The sequence below is a fragment of the Pseudopipra pipra genome, chromosome 3 (assembly GCF_036250125.1).
Source record: "Pseudopipra pipra isolate bDixPip1 chromosome 3, bDixPip1.hap1, whole genome shotgun sequence".
Taxonomy (NCBI): Eukaryota; Metazoa; Chordata; class Aves; order Passeriformes; family Pipridae; genus Pseudopipra; species Pseudopipra pipra.
Window position 1 is genome coordinate 8,633,902 of NC_087551.1, and position 23,499 is coordinate 8,657,400.

The 23,499-nt window shown below is 46.1% G+C and overlaps 1 protein-coding gene and 1 long non-coding RNA gene across 5 annotated transcripts in view; one reads left to right on the forward strand and one right to left on the reverse strand.

Annotated features, from left to right (window-relative positions):
- Window positions 1-14,459: 14,459 nt before the first annotated feature.
- The window catches only part of MEIS1 (Meis homeobox 1), a 107,946-nt gene continuing 98,906 nt past the window's right edge, over window positions 14,460-23,499 (reverse strand). For 2 of the 4 annotated variants that reach the window (XM_064647619.1, XM_064647618.1), the window contains exons 10-13: window positions 20,271-20,329; window positions 18,929-19,018; window positions 18,561-18,656; window positions 14,460-16,030 (exon numbers count right to left, since the gene is read on the reverse strand). In XM_064647619.1, the coding sequence (XP_064503689.1) occupies window positions 18,598-18,656; window positions 18,929-19,018; window positions 20,271-20,329 (208 nt within the window). In that variant the 3' untranslated portion in view covers window positions 14,460-16,030; window positions 18,561-18,597. The remainder of the gene's footprint in view (window positions 16,031-18,560; window positions 18,657-18,928; window positions 19,019-20,270; window positions 20,330-23,499) is intronic. The other 2 variants (XM_064647616.1, XM_064647615.1) reach the window with 1 other exon arrangement.
- LOC135410819 (uncharacterized) lies at window positions 15,996-17,437 on the forward strand. Its single transcript, XR_010428890.1, has 2 exons — window positions 15,996-16,230; window positions 16,317-17,437. It is a non-coding gene; the product is annotated as an uncharacterized LOC135410819 (long non-coding RNA).

Consider the following 23,499-nt stretch of genomic DNA (forward strand, 5'->3'; position numbering starts at 1 on the left):
TAAACCAATGTAAGGGTATTTCTTTGCCCTAATGTGAAAGGCACTCTTGGGTAATCTGTTAATAATAATCCTCATTAAATTCCTTAAATGGTTGTGTAGAGAAACAGGAAGAAAGACAGGTAGGGCTCCCTGAAGCAGCACATCAGGAAATGAGATAAACAGGTCTGGATCACTCAAGAGTAGAATGACGGAGAATTGTGGTTAAGTAGTCTAAATCCATCAAAACCCAATCATGGTATAAACTTCAGAGGTTTCTGTTGAACCATCAGTAGTGTTGGTGGGTTTTGTGAGCTCCTTAATAGGACTTTGTACTTTCAATCAATGGGAAACAAGTGCAGGGTGTTCACTGCCATCAAAGTAAATGCTCCATTAATGGTAGAACAGCTCAGCTGGAAAGCCAGTCCCAATATTTTCCACATATATAAAGATTTTCCTTGCAATTTTTTTACAGCATCCCTGCAACCCAACACCTTTCATGATCAGTTTAGTCCCTGCGTGTGCGTGCATAGAGGTGTACAGGGGAAAAAATGAGGAACTCTCCCTCCTCTGTAGACGTACACATGCACAACTTGATGCTACAAACAAAAGAATGAAATGTTGGCTGATTTGGAGCTTACTCACCTTGCCAAATTAAAATTAAAAAGGGCCGTATCCTCAGTTAATATGATCTGTCTCTGAAGCCAATAAAACTGTTCCAGTTTAGACCACGTGAAATATTCAACCCAGAAATTTGGAAGATTGTGGCATGTGATGAGATTCCTTGGTAAGATTGTTGAGCACTAATGGGACATCTGGATACCCCAATTTCATCAGAAAAACAGGTTGGAAAGTGGGTATCCAAGCAGTCACCATAAGGAGGAAGAAATTTGTCTTCTGTTCTCCAACTTGAATGCCCATCATGCCATGGATGTCTTGCCTCATTGGAAGAGAAGAAAAATGGTGCTGTCACTTATATAGTGTGGGGGGGGAAGAAATAATACTCTTTGAACCATAATTTCAAAAGCAAAAATCTGACAAAACCATGGTCTGAAGTGGCTATCCCTGGGAGAGGCACTGTCATATTTGGTAAGAAGATAACAAGTATTGGCAAAATACAGGTTTAGTCCGTGCTCCTTCTCATTTTCAGAATTATTGCTTATATTTCTACTTTCTTAACAAATTATTCCATTGACACTACAAAGCAAAGGGCTGAGAGTGAAGGATAATACACAAGAGAGCCTCTAGGCTGTTACTTTGGATTATAAGTATCTAATTTCAGTCATTTAAAGTAAATTCAGTTTTGTCAAAGACTCCAGTCCAACCTATAAAACTCAGGTCTGGTGAGCATGACAGCATGCCTTGGAGGAACAAGGCTACAAGAGGGAAAACAAACAGCTCCAGTCAACTCCTTCAAAGGCCTTATTTCATCTAACCATGGAGTTATTACCAACCTTCTTTGATTATGTGTACTGTAAGAGCATGAGCAGTTTCAGTTAGAAGTTGTTTCTTACACATCCCATCATTTTTTGTGGGTTTTTACACCCCCAGTAGAGAAACTTCCATAACTGAGCCCAACAGAGCAGCCAAGGATGAGAAAGAGAGGGAAGTATTAAGAAAAACAATTTTTGGAAAGCGTGTCTTATGTATTATTGGAACTACGTGCCATTTGTACTTGCACATGACTAACATGCAGCCACTATGTGCCACTAGAACAAAACAAGTCCAGCTCCACTCTGCACTGGGGTAATTGGAGGTTACCCCTTTATTTCAGGGGGCCACTTTAAATTTCCTACTGAATTTGTCCCCGAACAGCAATAAACGGCCATCCATAGACCCTGGGTGGCAATCAACATACAGATTCCCTGATTTTTAGCTGCAGAAAGTGCAGTCTTGATTGAGTCCCCTTTTATTTAAGGATTGTAGGCCTTGGAGAGCTTTAATAAATCAGAAATTTCTGTACCCTGAATTGCACAGTTCATCCTCCCATACACTTGTAAGGTCAACCTGCTTTAGAAAGGAAATCTTTCACCAAGCTCCTCTTTGCCCTGGCCTAAGAAGAATTTCCCAAGCCACAATTTGAAGCGCACATTGAAAAACTTAAGGCTGCACATTCGTTGCTTCTCAAACTGGGACTTGAGCTGAGCCAAGGGCTTCTCCATCTAGAGAATATGAAGAGCAAGGTCAGAGTCCTTCCCTGGTAAGCTCAGTTCAGCTGATCTGTATTTCAGCATTCTGGGTTTTGCAGGGGAGAAAAATATTGCTTAATGGCACTGAATAACATTTGCTTAATGCTGGCATGAAACTTATAAAGATAGTTTCAAGAAGTAAAAAACAAAGGAATGTATTATTATTTTATCTTAGTTATTGTTGCTGTTGCCATTGTTGTTGAAGGGCTTTTCTAATTATAACAACTAAATAGTATTTAATGCTAAAAGTTGGCAAAGAATGACAAACTCCTCAAGCAACAACTCCTATAAGCATCTGTGTGCTAAAAGCTTGAACTTCTCTTGCTCAGATGATAACATTGCTTAGCAACATGGGCTTGAAAGGCTTTGGAGGCCTCCAAAATGGAGCAGACATTTAGATGTATAATGAGAATTTCCATAGTCAGATAGACTAAAATACATAAATATATCTATATATATACACATAGATAGATATAAAATTTACACTGTGCATCAGCCAAGTGTTTGAAACTTTATAAAGCAGAAGCTATGGTGGTTTCAATCAAGAAATGCACTAAAAATTATTGATTATCAGGCTCAGTACTTGCCTAGGGGCTAGTATGGCTGAGAGTAAGGAGGCAGGTGGGGCAGGCTGCAGTGATGTAAGGCCATAAAAAGTGCATTTGAGGCAGATTGGGGTCACGTCCACTACAAGGCTGCAGCCTGCACCACTGAGGAGGTGCTTTTATGGCACGTCCCCCCATCTCGCCTGCCTGGCCAGAGCTTTTCTGAGGGAGAAGTTTGCTAGGGCTGATGGGGCTGTGTCTGGTCCTCTTTGATCAGAGGTGAGCGGATGCATCACTTGGCCAGTGACAAGGGCCAAGGACCTTTCTCTAGTCTAATACAGAATGACTATGTGACTACAGGTCGACCTGCATGACTACAGGTCTCCCTGCTTGGATGCAAAGAAAGACCTGCTAAAAAAATAAATGAATAAATAAACAGTTATTTCTCACTCTGCCTCAGTTTCTTCATTGCAAGTGTTTCTCAGCCCTCATGCTGGGAAAAACAAGGGTGCCTCTTCCAAGGGAAGGCAAGAGCACCCAGTTGCAGGATGCTGCCGAGGTGTCCCAGCACACAGAGCCATACTTCCCAGTTATAGCCCAGTGTCCCAGCGTTGTAACTCTCCACTTTATTCTGTGCCAATTTTCTCCTCCCCACCACCCCAAAAGGAGACCAGCCTGGGCTGTGACTGCTCTATCTCTGGCAGAGGAGGTGAGCCCACGGCGTGAGAACCTTTTGCCAAAGAAGGAGCCAACCATCCAGTGCTCTTGTTATATAAACAAGATAAGATGCCTTCCGGCCCAGCCCCTGGGGCTTGTGGTTGGGGCAGGGGGAAGGAAGCTGGGAGGGGAGCTACAGCATGGCAGGTCCCTGCCAGGCTTGAGAACAGGGAGGTTAAAAGGGCTCCTTCTTCCTCCCCAGGACAAAGGTCTCCACTTCAGCTGTTCCCACTACATCCAGCAACATGTTCAGACATCTCTACAAAGACCACGTCACAGGACCTCAAGCTGCCGCATTCATAGATCTGGAGGGACTTTTCTCTGCTCCAAAATGTGTTGTGGCTATCTGCTGTTTCCTAGTGCAAACAGCATGGTGCTTGCTGAACACTCTCCCATCTCGGCAGGCTCAGTGCTTGGTGGCTGCTCTACCAATGATGCCACATGGCTCTGCTTGGCAGAGAAGTTTGGTAAAGCTCTGTCCCTGGGCAGTATATTTAGTAAGAGACATATGGCAATGGTAGAAAAAGGTCATTCTCCTATCCTAAGCCTGAACTGCACATTTTGATCGCTCCCTGTCCACAATTCCAAAGCTGAGCTAAAGACCACCAGCAGCAGCTGCCTGATCTGACCAGCTGAGGAGAGGAGATCCAGGATGGCACCATCCACTCAATGAGCGTGGTGGCACCAAAGGAGAGGTCAACCTGCTCTCAAGCCAAGTTCAACAGAGATGCCAGGACAGATGCTAAATGGAGCAGACCCCTTACCTCTCAATTTGGACTCATATCTCGTTCTAATACAGTGTGGACACCAATTCAGGGGGAGAGCTGGTCAGATTTTGGCAAAAATCCCACAACAGCCTACTGAAATGCAAGTTCTGGCTCAGATTCAGTGGTTAGACAACTCCTCAAACTCAGCAGAAAGCTAAATCTGGGTCCAAATATGCACTCGGCCCCCTCAGCATCTCTCTAATTACTGCCGAGTAATTACTGTGCAAGTAACAATCCGCTAACAAGTTCCAATAAAGAAAACATTTTGTAAGAGGAGGAGGTAGCAGGAGGACTAATTTGCCAGGTAGGAGGTTTTAATGCCATCAGGGTAGATGTTGCTGATCCCTTCGTTAACAAGGCCTGCTGTTAATTTTGCTCTGGGCAAAGGGATTTTAAGATAGGGGAAGAAAAAAAAAAAATGGGAGCAATCCAGCCAGAAAAGAGAATTTAGGTGATGTTTTCAGTTTCTGCTGCAGTCTGAATTGGGTAGGGCTTACTTCCATGCTAGGACCCAAGGCTGTGTGGGAGCTCTGTCAGGACAGCCTCATTGCCATGCATCACCAAAAAAAACCCCTTGGGAATCAGCTGGGAAGGGAGTCCCACTCAAAAGGACTGTGAGAGCAACATTTTAGGGAAAAAACAGACCAGCTGTTTCACTGCCATCTTGATGCTCCCAGCAGCTAGTGGTGTCAACTCAAACCATGGGCAGCAACTCACCACAGCAGGTCAAGAAAGTAAACTACAAAAAGAAAACTTCCATCAATGGGGAAACTGAGGCACTCATCAGGCAGTAACAGTCACCTCTGGCTCTGCATCACTCCAAGGTGTCCTTGGAAGCTGAAATCCCATTGGTTTTCTGTTCAACTTGTAGCTGGACACATTAGGTACCTTACAAGAATAAGGTGGCTACATGGGGCTGAGTGACGATTAGCACATCAAAAGACATTGAAAAGGGAAGTATTCTGTTAATTTGCTCTGGTAAAAGACAGTGACAAACTGTGGGGGTTTTGTCCTTTATTTCCATCCAGGACACCGCAGGGGGTGGGTGGGGGGGAAGGGTTTGGGTTTTTTTTTTGAGCATAGGAGGCTTTGCAAGGGATTTCCCAGGCTTGGGAAAAAGCGTTTGGCTGAAGTTTGTTTCTGGTGTTGCATGAGTTATCAGGACCCAAACAGGAGCTGGCTTAATCCACCATTGTTAGATGCTGGTCAATGCCAGGGATCATTGCACCTGCCTGCACAGGCTGCCCTTGTGCTGTCACCAGCAAATAGCTGAGCATTCCAATAGCAAGCTGATTTTATAGCTCTAAAAGGCACCATAGCTTCTATGAGTACTCGACTCACTTTGGGCCTTTCATCCCCAAAAAGTAAGCTCCTGAGGTTGCAATCCCCATCTGAGCCTTGTTCTCCTCCACACCCTTCCCATATGTACGTTTGCCCAAGTACTATTCACTTTGATCTCTGCACAACATGGATGTGGTTCAGGAAAAGTTATCAGGTGAGTCACTGGGCTGGGATCCTCTGGCAGCTCATCCTCCTCCAGGTAAGCTGAGGAGCAAGAGGCACAAAAGTTGCTTGTGGGTTTAAAGTAGGTTATCCCTTGAGGGGCAAACCCCTTCATTGCTGTAGAGTCTTCAGCATCTTCAGCTGGGTTTGCCAGAAACGCCAAGCTGAGGCTCAGCTGCTTGGCCTCTGCATTAAAGAGCGAGTCTGGGAATTAATTTGAAGGGTTAAGCTGTATATGAACCCTTGCAGTATGGCAGATATCAAAGAGCAGTACTGTTGCCTAAAAATTTGCTTTTCCAAGCTAGACACAATAATTGGGGAGTGGGAGTGACAACCTAAACCTTGTCTTGAACTGCCAGCTGGTGAATTCCCCACAGGAGGTATCTATCCTTCCCTCCTGGAGAAGGAAACATCCCCCACATACCTGAATAGTCAGAACAGCAGCAGAACCAGACCTGAATCTAGACTGAAAGGAGATTTATTTCTGCTTCTCAAGTGGAGGCTGGAGTTAACAAAGCAGTTTAAACTTCAGTTCCTGCCAACTTTTATTCTTCTTTCTGCACAAATACATCTATTTTCTCCAGCCACCAGTTCTGTAAACCACTGCTAGGGCGACTAGTCCATTAATACATGAGGTTTAACAACTCTACCTTCACACCTTAGGAATTACCATTATCAAAAAGGCACAGTCGCTGACAGAAGTTACAGCTCACACAGCATCTCAACATCTATTAGTGCTGCTAAAGCTAGATCCATTCCTACCTTGGCAAATGTTAAAGGCACTGGATTTACTTTTGTGAACTAGATCTGAGACAGTAGGAAAAATATATTTAAATTTATAGTCCCTCGTATTGAATGTCACGTACAGATATGCAGGACCTACATCTTCACAGTCTGGTTCTACCCTGGCAAACATGGGAAAAAAATTGGCTCCAGTGATTATGCATTACCTAGAAATTAAAATAGATTGAGTAGACCATAATAAATACATGCCAGAAAAAATATAAAGAATGTGTGGGAATGCCTATACTTTATCTTAACATTTCTTAGTAAAATAACTTCCTTATGGTGTAATCAAAAATGGAAAGCCAGCACCTAACTAAATTAAGTGCCACAAATGTTATTAATGGTTAAAATTACCATTCAATTTATTTTTATATTGGATTATCTTCAAAGTTGTAGATTGAGAACTGCCGAAACTTTTAAGGATTTGTTTCTCAAATTAGAATACTTCAGAGATGCAAACTTTAACTTGAATTTTAACAACTAAAAATCCTTAATGAAAGGAAATAGATGTATTTAAAAAAAAAAAAAAAAAAAAAAAAAAGAAGAAGAAGAAGAAAAAAAAAGGAAAAGAAAAACTTTAAAAGTTCCCCAGATAGTTACAGATGGTTTAATCTTTGGAACCTATTATGTGTTCATTTTCCCTTCAGCATTAATTATACATAATTACCACCACTTTACCCATACCCTTTCAAAAACGAAATCTGTTTACATTTTTCGCATATGTTATACAAATGCAAGATTTTTTTTAATGCAGGTTTTTTTTTTCCCAGAAACGGGGCTTCTATTTACCCTCCTGAAGGGCAAGGGGAGCCAGTGCGAGGCAAACCGGGTTTTATTTGAAGTTCCTTTAATACAGCTTAATTACTTTTAAACTCTGGAAGCAATTAGGTTATCACCCTTTGAAGTGCGACAGACGAGTCGCCGTGCTGGGAGGAGAAGGCGCGGCTGCTTGCGCGGCTGCTTGCGCGGCGCGCAGGGGCCGGCGCAGCGCGGGGAGATGCGCTTGGCCGCGGCTGGCGGAGGCGGGAGCTGCCCGTCCTGCGGGGACAGCGAAGGCTGGAGGCTGGGGATGTGATAACTCACGTTCCGCTGGAAAAAGGGAGGTTCTGGTTAAGGCTGAGAAGCAGCGCTGATGTTGTAAAAGATTGAGGAGGATTGTTCGCACTTTTCAACCTTATAATTTCACCCTGCGCACAAACCACGAAATTGCACGGCTCTATATTCTCCCTTTTTTTTTTTTTTTTTCTTCTTCCTCGCTCTTTTTCCCCTCTCCCGCCCTTCGCAGATTCGCTGTCAGGTGGCTTTTTTCCCGGCCGTGCAGGGATCAAAGCGCCCGGGAGTAGAAGCGTCCATTGTGGGGCTGACACACGATCGCCCTGGGCAGGGGAGCGGGGGCGGCAGCGGGTGCGGGGCACCGGGGCCGCTCCCCTGGGCGCTTCCCCTCGCAAGTGGCTTTTCCCCACGGGCTTGAGGGGGGCGTTATTTTCTTTTTTTTTTTTTTTTTGTCACCCCCTTCTCTCCCCTTTCCCCGTGGGGAGGCTCACTCCCCAGTTGTTTCATCTCGGTGTTCTTCTCTTTGGGTGCTCCTGAGAGGGGAAAAGCAAAGGGAGGGCGCAGCCCCCTTATCCCCCGACCCCAAACCCTCTGCGCCCGGCAGCAGCTCCATTATTTGCATGTCATGTTTATAACCTGGTGGAAACCAAGACTGATATTTGTGGTTGGGAGAAGATGACTTTCACCTCTCCGGATCACTCTCCTAAATAAAAAAGAATTGACCAGCTATGGGCGTAAGCATTTATCTTGAGTTTGCGGTCATTATCTTTATTATATTGCCTCGGCAATAAATAAATCTAGTAGTTACTACCCCACAATAAAACTGTAGTATATGGGACACCTTACTATTACTTTCTTAACAATCTGCCATCTCTTCACCTCTAAATCTTCCCTGTCTGCCCGGCCCGCGAGGGTCGCTCCGCGCCCGCAGGTGCGGAGTCTCCGCGCCGCTGCCTCCGCTCCTCCCGCCCTGCCCGCTCCTTTCCCCTTTTCCCAATGATTCCTCCCCAGGGAGCTGCCTCTCGGCCCCCGCAGGTGCCAGCCCTGCCCGCGGGCTGCCTTCAGCCCCATGCTCCGCGTGGGCAGCCCCGGGGCTGGGTGTCCCCTAGGTGGGTGTCCCTCAGCCGGCATCCCCTCGGGGGGGATATCCCCGGGACGGGTGTCCCTTTTCGGGCATCCCCCAGCTCGGTGCCCCCCTGTAGACACCCCCTGTGTGGGTCTTCCCCGCTGGCAGCCCCCAGGCGGGTGTCCCTCGTGGGCAATCCCGTCTGAGCACCCACTCCCCGGTGGCGCGCACTCCCAGCAGGTGGGACCCCCATTTTGGGGATCATTACACTGCCGCCCCCCCCCCCCCCGGCTTTCTACCCACCACCCCGGCCCATGGGGTAGAGGCAAGGGGAAAAACACGGGGTTGCTCCTCTCTTCTCGTGGGCTGCACCCTGACCACCTCCTTTCTTGTTGTTTTGGGGGTTTGGGGGGGTTTTTTTGGCGAGGGGGGCACACGAGGAACAACCCCAAAACTAAGGCTCAGCAGCGAAGGGAAGCGCTGCCGCTGCGCCAGAGAGCCTTCACCTCCGCTCCCTGCCTCCCGCTGCCTCTCTGGTTGCTTTCCCCCCACACACACTCCATAAGTAAATGTCCACGCAATAATATTTATTTACAGTCAGGATGCTGCGCGTATGTTTCTTTTAATTGTATTTTACCAGGTGATTCCTTCTTGCTTTTAAAACAAGCGGCTTGGAAAAATATTCCCATTTGGGGCAGCAGCAAAGGAGAGGAAAAGGGGGGGTGGGAGCATTTTTATTTATACCTTTGACATTTAAAAGAGCATAATTAATTTGTCCTGCTTGCATTAACATTGTTGAGGAAGGTTTCAGAAAGCAAACCAGCAAAGGGAAGGGGGGAGGAAAAAGAGAAGCTCGCCTAGAAAGCTTAGGATTTTTTTCCCTCTTTCAGATGTGTAATCAATCATTCGAGTAGGAGGCAGCAAAATTGTAAAGATTCGATAGATTAAAATGCAAATGAAAGGTAGAAAAAGAAACATTAACATGGCAATCAAAGATTTAATAATCGTAAATCACGGTGGGGTTTTTTTGTTGCAGCTGCAGTTTGTGTGTTTTTTATGTTTTAATCATGTTCGTTCTATAAATAAATAATTTCTGAAACGAGACTAATTTTTCACTATTTTAACCGTGAGCTATGGCACTAAATATTTTTTTATAAGTATGGAACTCCAGATTGCAAACTATCAGACCAGAAAAGGAGGAAAATATAGCTAAGTTGGATTAGTTCACATTTGAAATTTCAAGTGCCATGTCTTCGCACTGCCGACTGCTTACCTTTCCAATTGAAATCCTTATAAAGTTTATTTGGAATCATGAATGTTTATGTGAAAGCAGACAACCGGCGTTTCTTTACAAGGTTAACGGTAGCGCCAACCCTCATTCCTGGAGGAAATATGGAAAAATATATTTACATATATATGTTCTTTTTCCTATATATATATATATATTTATATATACAGGGGAAAGAACAATAACACTTAGGCTGTATTACCTTCAAACTAAAGCGTTGCTAAATTTCCAAGGGATGATTGAAGAGGGGGAAACCTGGGGAGAGAGGTGATCAATGCGGGGAAGGACGAGCCGGAGAGATTTGCTCTCCCCTCGGTTTAGCGCTGCGTCTCAAAGGGGGGCTCCGGGGCTGCCTAGGGTGGCTGAGGGAAATTCAGCATCTTTCTGTCCCGGCTCCCACGGGCTCGGCTTTGGTCCCCTCAAGTCCCGGGTTATGGGGTGCACTGGCTCATCCTCTGGGGATGAGGCTGGAAAATAATTCTTTTAACTTTCGGGCGCTGGAGTTCATTTGTTGCTGCGAGGAGGGGGGAAAAGGAGTTAATCTTTACTTCGTTGGTAATCCTTAAAGAGTTAAGGGAGAGAGAAGGAAGAGGGGGGAAAGAAAAAACGTGGGCTCCTCCGGTTTGGGGTTTTTCCGCAGCGCTGCCCTCTCTATAAAGCGCTCGGCGAAAAGAAACCGGTAAAAAAACCCAACTAAATGCGGGAAACGAGCCGCGTTTCTGCGTCCTCCTCCTCGCCGAGGTGGCCCAGCCCTGTCCTGTGCCCCCCTCCCCAGGTCCCCGGTGTCTCCGGCAGCGCTCCCCGCCGCCGGACCTTCCCCCGGTGCGGCCGCCGCTCCGCGCCGCGGGGCCCCGCGGATCCCCCGCGGCCGAGGGGATTCTGCGGGGAAGGGTCCCGCTCCGAAGAGCCCCCGCCACAGCACCCCCGCACAGCCGCCCTCCAGGCAGGTACCGGCCAAACTCTTTAGAATTGGGGGGTGGAATTCACTGAATGTTTTTTTTTCCCCAGCCAATTCACATTAAACCCACTTTAATTTTTTCCCTTGCTGAAGCCCTCTTTTGGGGGGAGTTGTTGTTTTTTTTTTTCCTTCCCTCAGTCCCTCTCCCCAAACTGGGGGGTCCCAGCAGGACGGCCCCGCCGGGAGCTGCCCTGGCCCTGCCCGCCGGCTGCCGGGGCCGCGCTCCGGGCGGTGCCCGGGACTTGTTGTCTGCCAGGCGGGGAGCGGGGCCGGGGGGGTCCGCGGCCGGGAGGGTCCGGGGGGGCCCCGCCGCCTCCCGCAGCCCCTGACCCCGGCATGCACGGCGCGGCTCCATTGATCATCCCGGCCCGCCACCCCCTCCCTTTATGAGATAATGCAATTACAAACATCAATAAGGAGCTGCGAGGGGAATCATTATGCGGTGACAGTGATAAATGACGGTGCAGAAATAGCATGCTTTTTTTTTTTTTTTTTTTCCCTCCCTAACAATCCAGGGGCTTTGGGGGCTGAGCACAGTCACCAAGGTAACAGATGACATCCAAAATGGCACCAAAGGAAAAAAAATGAACAGTCTTTCTTTCGCCTTTCACTCTTTTCGCCCTGCTCTTCCAAAAGAGTTAGTTGGGGCTTTGGAAGCAGCTGCCACACAGGCATGCGGGTTATTTCCACACGCATTAAAGGGACGAGGAAGGTTTACTGGCTGTCACACAAAAAGCACCAGCCCGGCCCGGAGCTGAGCAGCCACCTCCAGGCGGCACCGGGAGCGCCCACCCACCCCACCCGCGATCGCCCCCGCACCGCCCGCCCCTGCCCGCGGCCGGGGGCAGCCGCCTCCTCCTGGCCCTCGGGAAGCGTTCCTTCGCTTTTATATGGATATAAATATATAATTATGTATATATATATGTATTCATCCCGGGAGGCACAGCAAGGTCAGGGGAGTGGGTAAATGCTCTGCTGTTTTCCACGCAGGTTCAGGACGCGGGGAGCGAGGCCCCGGGTAGCGGGGGGACTTCCTGCGCACCAGAGTCGAGGGTGGAAATATTCACCGCGTGGCCGAAAAGTGCCGATTCTGAGCCCGAAAGTACCTGTGGCTGATAGAGGCACGGCAGGGCAGGCACCGCCTCCGCCGCCTCCCGCGAGTCCCTCTGCCTGGAGGGGGGCGCGGTCCTCCTGGCTGGAATTTGTTGTCCCCCCGCAAAAAACCCTCGTGGGGTGCGGGTGCCCAGCCCAGACACAGGCCAGGCCCCGTGCAACTACCGCGCTGAGGGGTCTGGCCCCTCGTCCGCCTCTGGACAGGGGGAGGTATTGGCTCCGCGGGACACTGCGCCCGGGGGTGCGGGAGGGCCGATGGGGGGACGTTTGTCACAAAAAGAGAAGGGGGACGCGGGAAATCGGGGCCGATTAAAAAAAAAAAAAAAAAAACAGGCAACAACCTAACCAAACCACCACCCCCCCCCAAAAAAAAAAAAACACAAAAAAACCCCAAAAAAACAAAAACAAAAAATTAAAAAAAATCACAAAAAACAGGAGGGAGAAATAGGAGAAATAGAGCCTCACGGAGGGTTGCGCAAACTTTGGTCCGCCAACGCGCAACGCCCGCGGCGCTGCGCGGGCGGCCCCGGAGCACCCCGCACCTCTTCCCCCCCCGCGTCACTCTCCCGAGCCCCCAAGAGATGGCAGTCGAAGACGGCTTTCCTCCTCCTCCTCCTCCTCCTCCTCCTCCTCCTCCTCCTGCTCCTGCTCCTCCTGCTCCTGGGCGGCGGGCAGCGGGCAGCGGCAGGACAGCGGGGCGATCCGCTCCCCCCCGCTCCCGCACTGCGCCCCCGCGCAGCCCCCGCGCAGCCCCCGGGCCGGGGTGAGGCGCGGAGGCGCAGCCGGGAGGCCTTCCCCGGGCCCCTCCGGGCCCCCCCGGTGCGGTGAAAGGAGGGTAGCTAGGAAACAGCGAGCGGCCCGAAAAGGCGGAATTTCCAACGTGTAAAATGTTCTTAACGGAGCCATTGAGAGAGTGCAATAAGGCGTGAGGGGGAACTAATCTCCCCATTTAAATGTTTGTGGCAATTTTATCTAAATGAATTTTAATGCTAAACGAGGGATAATTCCCTATTTGTAACCCGTTTACTTCTCTTTCCTGTGCCTCTGAAGCTGTCTAACATCATGCGATGAACAATAACAATAAAAATACTGTCAGGGCATATTCTTCATTTTGAATGTGTTATAATTACAGCTGATTAAATGTCTTGGGATGTAATAGTGGGTTTAATTTGAAATGGGTCCCCCCTCCCCAAAAAATAAAGTCCCACGGAGGAAGGTCTGTGCCCCACTTCGCTGCGGCCGCGAGGAGAAGGGACGCGTGTGCCCTCTCCTGCGAGAGGGCGGTTTGTTTTTGTCTTTCAAGAAACATTAAAAAAAATCCAAACACAGCACAACAAAACAAACAAAACAAAGCAAAAAAAAAAAAAAGAAGGAAAAAAAAACTAAAAAAAAAGCAAAAAGTGAGCCTCGTTCATTCACGTTTTGGCAGAAAAGTGTCATTACTCCGGGCTCACAAAGAGGGAGTCGGGATGTGCAGCCTCCTTGGCGGCACTGCGGCCCTTTAAAAATACAAGGGGGAAAAGGAGGAGAAAAAAAAAAAAAAAGAACACTCAGGGTTAAAAAAAAAAAAAAAAAAAGGGGGGGGAGGAGGTCCAAGCCGTGGGGGGAGAGGACCCCACTTTGGTGGTTTGCTTCACTGAGAATGGTCTGCACTGCCTGCCTGCACCTCTGCCTGCACCCCCGCCTGCCCCCTGCCCAGCCCGGGGGTACCCAGGGGACACGCAGAGCAGGAGGGCCCCGCCGGGAGCCTGTCCCAAAACACCTCCGGGACACCTCCCGCCGGGGATGCCGGCTGGCTTGGGGGGGGGGGCTGTTGCATGATTTTGCCTTAATTAAGATATTTGTGTCCTTTTCCTAGCCTCGGGAAACTCGATTTTTTTCTTCTATAGCTGCGATTTGATTTAAAGCAAATGAGAAGGTCTTCCAGCCGCAGCCTGCCCAGGCTGACTGGGACTGTTTTACTCGCTGGCTGCGGTGCAGAAAACGTACAAATGTGTGAGGAAATTGGTTAATGAGGAGAGGAGAGGAGAGCCTGCACTGGCCTTGCATGCAGGGGTCCAGCAGCACCTCATGCCCTTAAGACATGCCTTGCCCAGGCAATGTTTCCCAAGTTTTATTTTCCTCCTTCCTTAGTATGCTCAATTCCAGAAAGAAACTCGATAATTTAAACTGTGTATTAGAACTAGAATTTGGAGGGCAGGGAGGGTCATACTATTTACAAATTTCTGTCCAATAATGCCCTACGATATTACATTTATTAACAGGCAACAGTTCCCATCCTGAAAATTTACAGTGCAAGTTCCAAGAAAGTTTCTTTACTGAGGGTAGCATTATTTTTACATTCTTTAAATATGAAGCTGATATTTAAATAGCAAATGATAGATAACATCTCCAGAGCCAGCTGAATTTTGTAGCTGCTCAGCTCCCAATTTGGGATAGAATGGCTACAAATACTGCATGGGGACAGGAAACAAATTTTGCAAGCAGTGGAGTCACCATGACAAAAAATAATTTGTTTTTATTTTAGATTCAGATTTCATTACTGCACTCAAACTACTACAACTGGGCTTTGAGTTATTATACAATCCAAACTGTTTCAATCAGAAACTCTAAGACTCAGTGTGCAATGATTATTATTAATAATAATTAGCTCCTTGGTTTCTTGATAGAAAAAGGCTATCAACAAGCATTTGTTTAACCACAACAAAAGTATAATTAGCTTATCCCACTTAGTAAATCTGTATGCATGCCAACTCATACCAAACTGCTACTTTTACAAAAAATTGCAATAATACAGATCATTTTTCCAGTCCTTTTTGCACAAAATTTATTTACAATGTATACATAAATGCTCCATGATGGGACTATGGAAAAAAAAATGCACACATGACCGATGTCTTGCCCAGAAAGAAAGTCAACATATTAAAAATAAATCTTCAGTCCATGTTTCGAGCTGCATAAAACAGGAAGTGATGTACAAGGTGGTGGTTGCTGCATGGGGACAAGGATGCTCTGATGTGACAATTAGGCTTCAAATACACTGCCTTTCCGTTTCCATGCTTCCTCCTACCAGTCTCCTTAAGACACTGCCTGCAACAGCTGATTAATCATTGTTGATGACTGCAGTTTTTCCCATCCTTCCCGATTTACATCTGTTCAGGCCAATTCAAATATGGTGAGTAAATGAATTAGACATGCAAATTCACGCCCCAGGCTAGAAAGAGAGAGAGGGAGAGAGATGGGGAGAAAGGGAGAGAAAGGGAAGAAAGACAGACAGAGAGAGAGGAGGAGAGAGGGGGGAGAGAGAGAGAGAGTGTGCATGGCTGAAATCCTAGGATAGAAGAAAGATTCTTCTGCCTGACATAGTTATTTTAATGCTCTAAAAATCCTGCAAATAAGCCCTTTCTGTCATTTGCAGGATAAGTGTAAGGCTTCTTTTTTAATGTAAGGAGGCTTCTGGAGGAAGTGAAGAGCTATGGAAACAACACACATAGTGTGGAAAAATTTCACATTTTTTTTAAAAAATCTATAAGAAACAACGTAATATGGATAACAGTATAATAGCATTTTACAATATTTCACTCTTTGTTCTCTTAATGTCTTATATAGGTATTTAGCATGTCCCCAGAAGTTGACTTCGGTTGGTGTTTTCCTGCTTTTCAGGGTCCCTGTGAAGAACTGGAACGTCCCTTGGTCCAAAGTTGACACCAAGAACTCCATAGTCATTGCAGAAAGACAATGTTTGAAATCTACCATCGCTGCAGACAACGTGTGTTTCCCTTAAGCTACTGAGCATGAATGTCCATCACTTGTCCGCTCACTGCTGGCTCGCCGGTATGAAGCATTGTGGGGCTTGATGCTGACATGGGCATTCCAGGGTGGGGTGGTCCTCCATGCATCATCATCGCTGGGTGGTGAGGGTGTCCAGGAATGTAGGTATGCATGGGGGGGCCATGACGCAGCTGAGCAGGATGGGGGGGCATCTGGGGCGGGGTATAGCTTGGCTGTCCCATATTCATACCCATTGGACTACCCCGAGACACATAATCCCCTGGCATACTTTGCAGCCCTGCGGAGAGAAAGAGGTGGTGGTGAGTGGTGGGGACTGGCTGCCGACATTGGGCCGTGAAGCTCATCTGCTCGGGCACAGAAGGCCGGGATTGAGCCCAAGGAGGGATGCAGAGTCACGGATACGCGAGCGCAAGTTGCCTTTGTGGAATCAGAGTCTATGTATGGACTCACAATGAAGGCAACAGGAACGATTCCCAGGTCAAAAAGAAATCCCCCAAGAACCTCCTCTCCCCTCCAAATACAGAGTTTTTGGAGATAAAACCACTTTCTCCTTTTCTGGTTAGGAGCATATGCAATGGAGTTGTTTATGATCTGGAAGCACGAGAGAGGCAGAGCCAGCCTGAAGATAACTGAAGTCACAAGGAGTGGTGGCACCAAGCCCTGTGAGGGCTCTCAGGTGGGCTCCATTCCCCATGACCTGACTCCAGCCACCTGCCTTCGTCTCCCCACTTGTAAAAGCATGCTGGGAATACAGGGCAGGGAATTCGTTGTCGTTAATGAGGGGCTCAGGAGGAGAGATGGGTTAAATAGGTGTCAAGGTTTATCAACAGCTATTTATTTAGCTCTTGAGCCTGATCACTTGGAATCTCTCCCAAGTATTTGTGCCATTCAAGTAGATGCTATACAACAAGAACATACGTTGCTGAACAAAGGCCTCATATGAAGCCGAAATTGATAGGATTACTAAGCACAACTGTTAAACCAAACCCGTATTTTTAAACACATTAAAAAAATATATATATAATCAATAACAGTTATCAATTAATTCTTTCCCCCGTGCTCACCTCTGGCCACAAAAAAAAAAAAAAAAAAAAAAAAAGAAAAATCAGACGCACAACTCAGTCAAACCTTTCAGTGGGTTTGGGAGAACAATAAGAAAAAAAATTGGACCTAAAACAATAAAACCTCCTGCTTTCTGTGGGCCTCTGCCTTCTGCTTGGATTGCTGTAGCTGATGGGAACTGACAGGTGTATTGTTTCGGAGAGCTATAAGCTCCATAATCATCAAGGGTGAAAGGCATACGCTATTGCTAAGTAGGTTCAATTGGCTTTAGTTCTAAGTAAGAGCGCGCTGTGAATGCGCCGAACACCTTGGAATCAGGTCTCAAGGCTCTAGCAATGAATAGCTGCTTAATCTAGCCTAAAGGAACAGTTTTGAACTAATGAAAATTGCTTATAAAATATACTGTACTCACAGCTCTTTAATCAAAAAAGATGATAATATTTTTTGTAATAACCTATTAATTTAATTGGTCACGAAGCATAAAATACATCATTTAAATTTAATTGACCCAGAAACTAAGAAACAATATTTAAATTAACTAAGCTAGAAATTTTCATGATGAGGTAATAAGGCTGTTGCATTCCCAAGCTCAGAGGAATGTTTTCACAGCTAATTGTTAAAACTTAGTTTTGACTTGGGCCCAGAGAAGAGTACTACGAAATACACTTGCCCTGCGTAACTTCAAACCCTATGTTAATATAGGCTGGGGGCACAGCAAAAATGCTGAAATAACTCTTTCAACTCCAGAAAAGACCTAGAGGAACAGAATCATGCACCATTTAAACATGGTATCGGTGTCTTGGTGTTTCAAACCACTTTACTCTTAAAAAAAAGAAATTACAAAAATTCGTATAATGTATTTTCCCCTATAAAAGACAAGAGGGGAAAAAAAAAACTGGGACAGTTTTTCTAGGCTTTCTTCGCAAGGCCTGCCACTGAAGATTGCATTAATGATCTCTATTTTTGTATACTGAATAAGTCAAATCCATTTGTCACACTGCAAGTGATGGCATACTTAATTTGGATATAGTCAATTAGCCTGGGCTAAGCTCCATAGCCTGCTGCGCACACCTCTATTTTGTATTCTCTCTTTTTCCTTTGCCACACGTAATCCCATTATGACGGACAGACAAAGAGAAATAAACTTGAAAAAAAAAAAAAAAAAAAAAAAAAAGAAATCAAAGTTTTGTCCATCGCCTTCCGAAACGCAACTAAGTGAAGCTGCCGTTTTTTCGTTCTGTGTGTTTCTTTTTTTCCTACCCTACGAGAAGTCTCCGCTTGGCTTTTTTGGTGTCTTGCAGGTTAGCGGGAGAAATGTAACTCATGCATCAACTGCGGTTAGACAGATTTATGACACTTTGGGGACATGCTCTTTCCTCTCCCTGCGCTGCTGCAGACCGCTTACATTTTGCAAATCAGTCTGTTGCCAAGACGACGGGCTCCCCCACCTCCCCGGCTGCTCCTTGTTTTGTCATGTGCTCGGGGATGGATAATAGCATCAATGTATGGCGGCGTCGATGTACGGCAGCGTCAGCGTACGGCGCGCGCGCGCACGGGGGGTTTTGGGAGCTTGGAAAGCTTGAGCTGAACCAGAGGGAGAGAAAACCCGAAGGAGCCCAGGCGTAGGATGGATGGATGGAAAGGAAGGAACAAGCATGAGGCTATGGGCAGGGAGAACATAGGGAAATGCAAGAAGACAAATATCCCTCGGACAAAGTGAGAACAAAGACCTCGTTTGTACTTACTTCCCCCTGGCTTTGCCATTGGTTACCTAGGTGAAGGTTACATGTAGTGCCACTGCCCCTCCATGCCCATATTCATGCCCATTCCACTCATAGGTCCTAGAGGGAGATAAAAATCCAAGAAGATGCCAGAAAATGAGCAAAGTCAACAGATAGTGCCAAAAGCCCCTTTCCAAAACACAGCACCGGCAGAGGGTCCAGGACCGCTCGAGCACGGAGGTGCCTGGTTTCCCTCGGCGGTGTGGAAGGCAGGCAGAAGACAGGTGAGGCAAGGCAGGCAGCTGGGACGGCAGCGGAGGGCGGAGGTGTGTTTACCTGCGGTGGCGCGATCGAGGCCACCCGTAGGTGGGTGATGCTCTCCCGGGGCTTACCTGGTGCTCGGATGCCCATGTGCTGCTGGCCGTCCATCACGAAACCTCCCATCGGCTGGCCGTCGGGGTTATAGGGTGTTCCTTGACTTACTGGAAAAGTGCAGAACATTGCCTTTTAGCAGCAGCCAAGAGGGTCATCTCTTCTCACGGCATCGAGACGCAACCCCCCCTACCCGCGGGCTATCATTGTTGGCTCTAAAGAGAGGGAAAAATATCTACTGTGTGAATTTAGCGCCGGCCTAACAAGCACGCTTAAGTTTTGGCTTAATCTCCTTCTGCAAGTTTGGAAATGAAGTTTGCAAACTGAAATCTTGAGACATGAGGAGCCCGGGCTCCAGCTGCTGCCGCTGCTGACGTCAATGCAAAAACCTGTATAGGAGCCGGATTTTATGGCTGGAATAGTCACACTGAAATCACAGTGTGTTAAATTACGCCCCTGTGCCTTCTAAGAGTAGGATCTGAACACGTCCATGCCAGATATTTACCTCTAATGGCAAATAATCAAATGTACTTGAAGAGGAAGTGTGGTCCAAAGGCATCTTGGACAACAATGTATTTGGAGAGTTTGACAGCAAGACTTGGAAAACAAAACCAACTGGGACTAACGGGCTCTGGTAATCCTCGATGGTAAATACCTGCACAGAGCTGCGAGCCAGGACCCCAGACAGAACCAGCATGTGGAAACTTAAGGTCTTTTAAAGAAGTAGAAATAAATCCCCCCAAAGTAAACAGCAAATACTCAGCAATCCCAAAAGACAGCTACTAAAAAGAAGAGCCAAGGGACAAAAGAACCCTGTACAAGTACCACTACCTGAACTGGAGGTTTTGACTGTACATTAAAAGCCGGCTTCAGAAGTAAGCTGCCTTGGGTTATTAAAGCACATAAAGCTCTACCTCATTGAATGTCTTTGAACTTTACTGAGTCCCACAAGCGATTCTGACCCCTTTGCCCTTTTGACAGGTAATAAAGTTTACAGCAATTCCACACCAAGCCATGCACCAGGGAGTGGTCACAGGAGCAGAAAGAGCTGGTAAAAGGAAAACTCCAAACAACTGCTAAAAAAAATAAGAATAATTGGGATCATGTACAGAAAGTCCGGTCATGGAGCGGATCATTTTAGTTTTTCGTTTTGAATTTTCAGTGTCTTTTTTTTCCCCCAAATGTTTTTAATCATTTTAAAATGATTAGGGTCGTAATGAAAGAAAGCTGGTTGTATTTTAATTGTCAATCACTCCCAGCATTCATTTCTCATTTATTTACCAGGTAATGGACCTCCCCGTGAATGGCTTGAGGATGGTTTTCGCCTGCGTGACTTGAATACAGTTACTATTGGGGACTTGCCTGCTCGATTGGACTGGTCTATCATGGGCTGAACTATTCTTCTTCTAGCATTAATAAACCTGCAAGAAAAAAAAAGGAAAGCAAATGGTTAGGGAAGGGATGTCTTCCACCCATCCCCAAGCCCTCTTGCCCTTGTTGTGGCGCTCTCCATCGAGCTGCATGGGGATGCAAACACTGCTAAACCTCTAACCCTCATGACCTTTGAGAGCACGAGCTTGGGGTTTCCAAGCTGATTTATGTTTGCCTGCTTTTTACCACAGTTGGACACTTCCATTTCATCTTTTCATGGGGGAATTAGCCGAGTTTTCAGGAAACAATACCAGCAACGCTCTTCTCAATACAGAATGGGGCACCGAAAAAACAAAAACGTGTGAAGCGAGATGTTCGTGAGGGCATCTGCTACCTCCCCCCTCATTAGTGTCATTTCTGCCTTATGTCCTCTGACTTCTTTTTCCAATTTTTTTCTTTATCAAAACCTGCCCCTACCTCTTGCAAACCTAATTCCCTTTTAATGCCCACTATTAAGATAATGAACTGTGATGGCAGAACCCCATCAAATGAGGGAACGTCTGGACTTTTATCACCACTAAGTCACACTGCTGGGGACTTCAGAGCCATGCATTCCTCCTAGCCATTTCTTGGTGGGCTTTTTCCCCCCTCCCTCTCTTTATGCAAAGTCTGAGGGGGTCAAGGCGAGGTCATAGCTTTACAGTAATTGAATTTATAATCCTGTTTTCTCCAGCTAGGCCTGACCATTTACAGCAAACATCTTGTTAAACTGTAATTACTGGAATACTGAAAATTCCCCCCCGAACAATGAAAAGCAGATCTTTGGAAATAATAAAAAAAAGAAGGTACGGTCATTTTTAAAAATAGCAATCTGCAACCCTACTCCTTGTGTTTCTGTAGCTCTTCGCCTCAGTTAGTCTTGCAATGCTTATTTGGAAATATTCAAAATAATTTGGAGCAAAACAGAAGAAGGAGAGAGATCACAAGTGCCCCAGTCTCCTTGTGGCTCTGAAGTCAGGAGGCTGGAAATCATGGCTGGGAACCTATCTGAACGAAGAGCATTTGAAGAACCTCTCTTGAGATTTCGCTCATCAGAAAGTTTAGTTAAAATCCATCTGGAAAAAAATCTTCACAGAGATCTGATCACAGCAAAGTTGCATAACTGGACTTTTCATTCTTTAGGAGAGACAAAAAGAATAATAAAAATGTGTACGCCGCAATATTTACTAGTAAAGGAAGATGCGTGAGCATTGGCTAAACCACACCACACTTGTAAACTGGGATGGGAAACTTCACAAAGGAATACTTGATACTTGTTTTCATTGCCTTTGCTTGAGGTGGCTTAGCAGGAGCTCTCCTACCACAGAGATAAAGCCACCAGGATCTTTCCGCAGGAATCAGCTCTGCCCACCCATTCCCCTACACCAGAGGGGAGAAGAATAGCAAACCACTGCCCCATGCTGTTTCTTTTGCCCTCATCAAAGACCAGCACAGCGATTTCGGACTCCTCCTATCTCCCATTCCCCACTGACACCCAATACTGAAAGTCCTGCAAAAATTAATCAAGATGTTGAGTCCTTATCAAACCCCTTGTCTTGAGGAAACGGGTTCAAAGGCACCAAATCTGGGTGCCAATCTGGAAACCTTACACCTGAACTAGGTCATGTTTTGTCAGCAACAGTATTGGATCAATTTTTCTACACATTTCCAATAAACACCACCCTCAATGCCAGCAAACAGTGTTGCAAATCAGTTTATCATTATCTTGTACAAACCATGAAAATTAAAATCATGTGAGCAGAAGGTTAGACTAATTTTCCTTTCTCATTATAAGCACAGGTGTAGCACAAACACCATGTGAAATAAGCAATTAAAAGAAATCTGCTTTTTTTCCCCCATTAGCTGCCTTAGCTCCATGACCAATTGGAAAATTGTTTAATATCTGTAATCTGCATTTGCAGAAAGCAATTTTCACAGTAACTCTTCAAAGTAAAACAACAACACAGAACCCTAGTGCCTCAGCCACTTCTTTTTGCAAGTCTGGCAAGGCTCTTGCTGTGTTTACTCCATCCTTCTCCTGCCGCATTCCCAGGACTTGGTACTGTGGAAACGGGGGGAGGATTTTTGGTAGCCGTGAGAGTGACTGGTCACCAAAACCTTCATTTTTCCAACAGCTTTGACCCCAAAGAAATGCTGAGCAACATCAAGCATGCACACCCCAACTTCAAGACCCTCTCCTCCTTCTCCTCCAAACTACAAGCACTTTTAAGAAGAAGGGGGGGATCTCAAGATAATAAACTATACTATACATAGTATATACACTAATATACCAGAATAAACTATATATCTAGAGTTTACCAATAATTATCCGCCAGACGTGCCTACGGTAAAACATATTCTCACCCGTTTGCCCCATGCTATCACTTGGGATATCTGCTTTAGGAACGTTTTACACACAGGTACTTAACAGTTATCTTCTTCCTACGCATTCAGGTAAGTATTTTCTATAAGTAGCAATTCTGCCAAACAGCCCAGTGTTTGGATGTCTTCGGGGGGAATTCAGACGCAAGAACATTTTCCTTCTGGGCAAAGTAATAAAATGACATTCTCGCTCCTCCCACTAGAAGTCAAACGGAGGTCAGCTCCCCATCCTTGTATCTGTTTAAATAAACTGGTCCAGCTGTTTGTTTCCAGGATGCCCTTTAACCTTCTGTCCCATCCTCCCTGCCTTTGTAACACAACGCTTTACTTTGCATTATAGTAGACTCCAAACCACTATGCATTAAAAAAAAAAAAAAAAAAAAAGAAAAAAAGAAAAAAGAAAAATAAAGAAGAAAGTATTCACTTTCAAGTTTCTTCCTGCATCCTAAACCTGGAATTCCTAAGAACTCATCAGATTAAAACTATTAATGTGGTTTGCCCTGAGAGAGCACAATGCAGCGCTACTATGTTTATAAATCACATTTGAGAACTCTTTGCAAGCAAAACTGCGAATTAGCTGCTGCTGCAGAAATACATGGACATGGGGTTAATTTCTTTATATTCTGGGTTGTATTTTTTTTTTGCTTTGAGAAAAGGGCCAGGATCTTTTGATCACTCTTTGAATTCCCAGGGTGCCAGGCTGATGTTAACATCAGCAAAAAAGACGGAATAGAAAAGCTAACAGGAAAAATCTCCCTGTCCCTTTTCCCAAATGTTCGTATTCACTTATCTCAAGAGA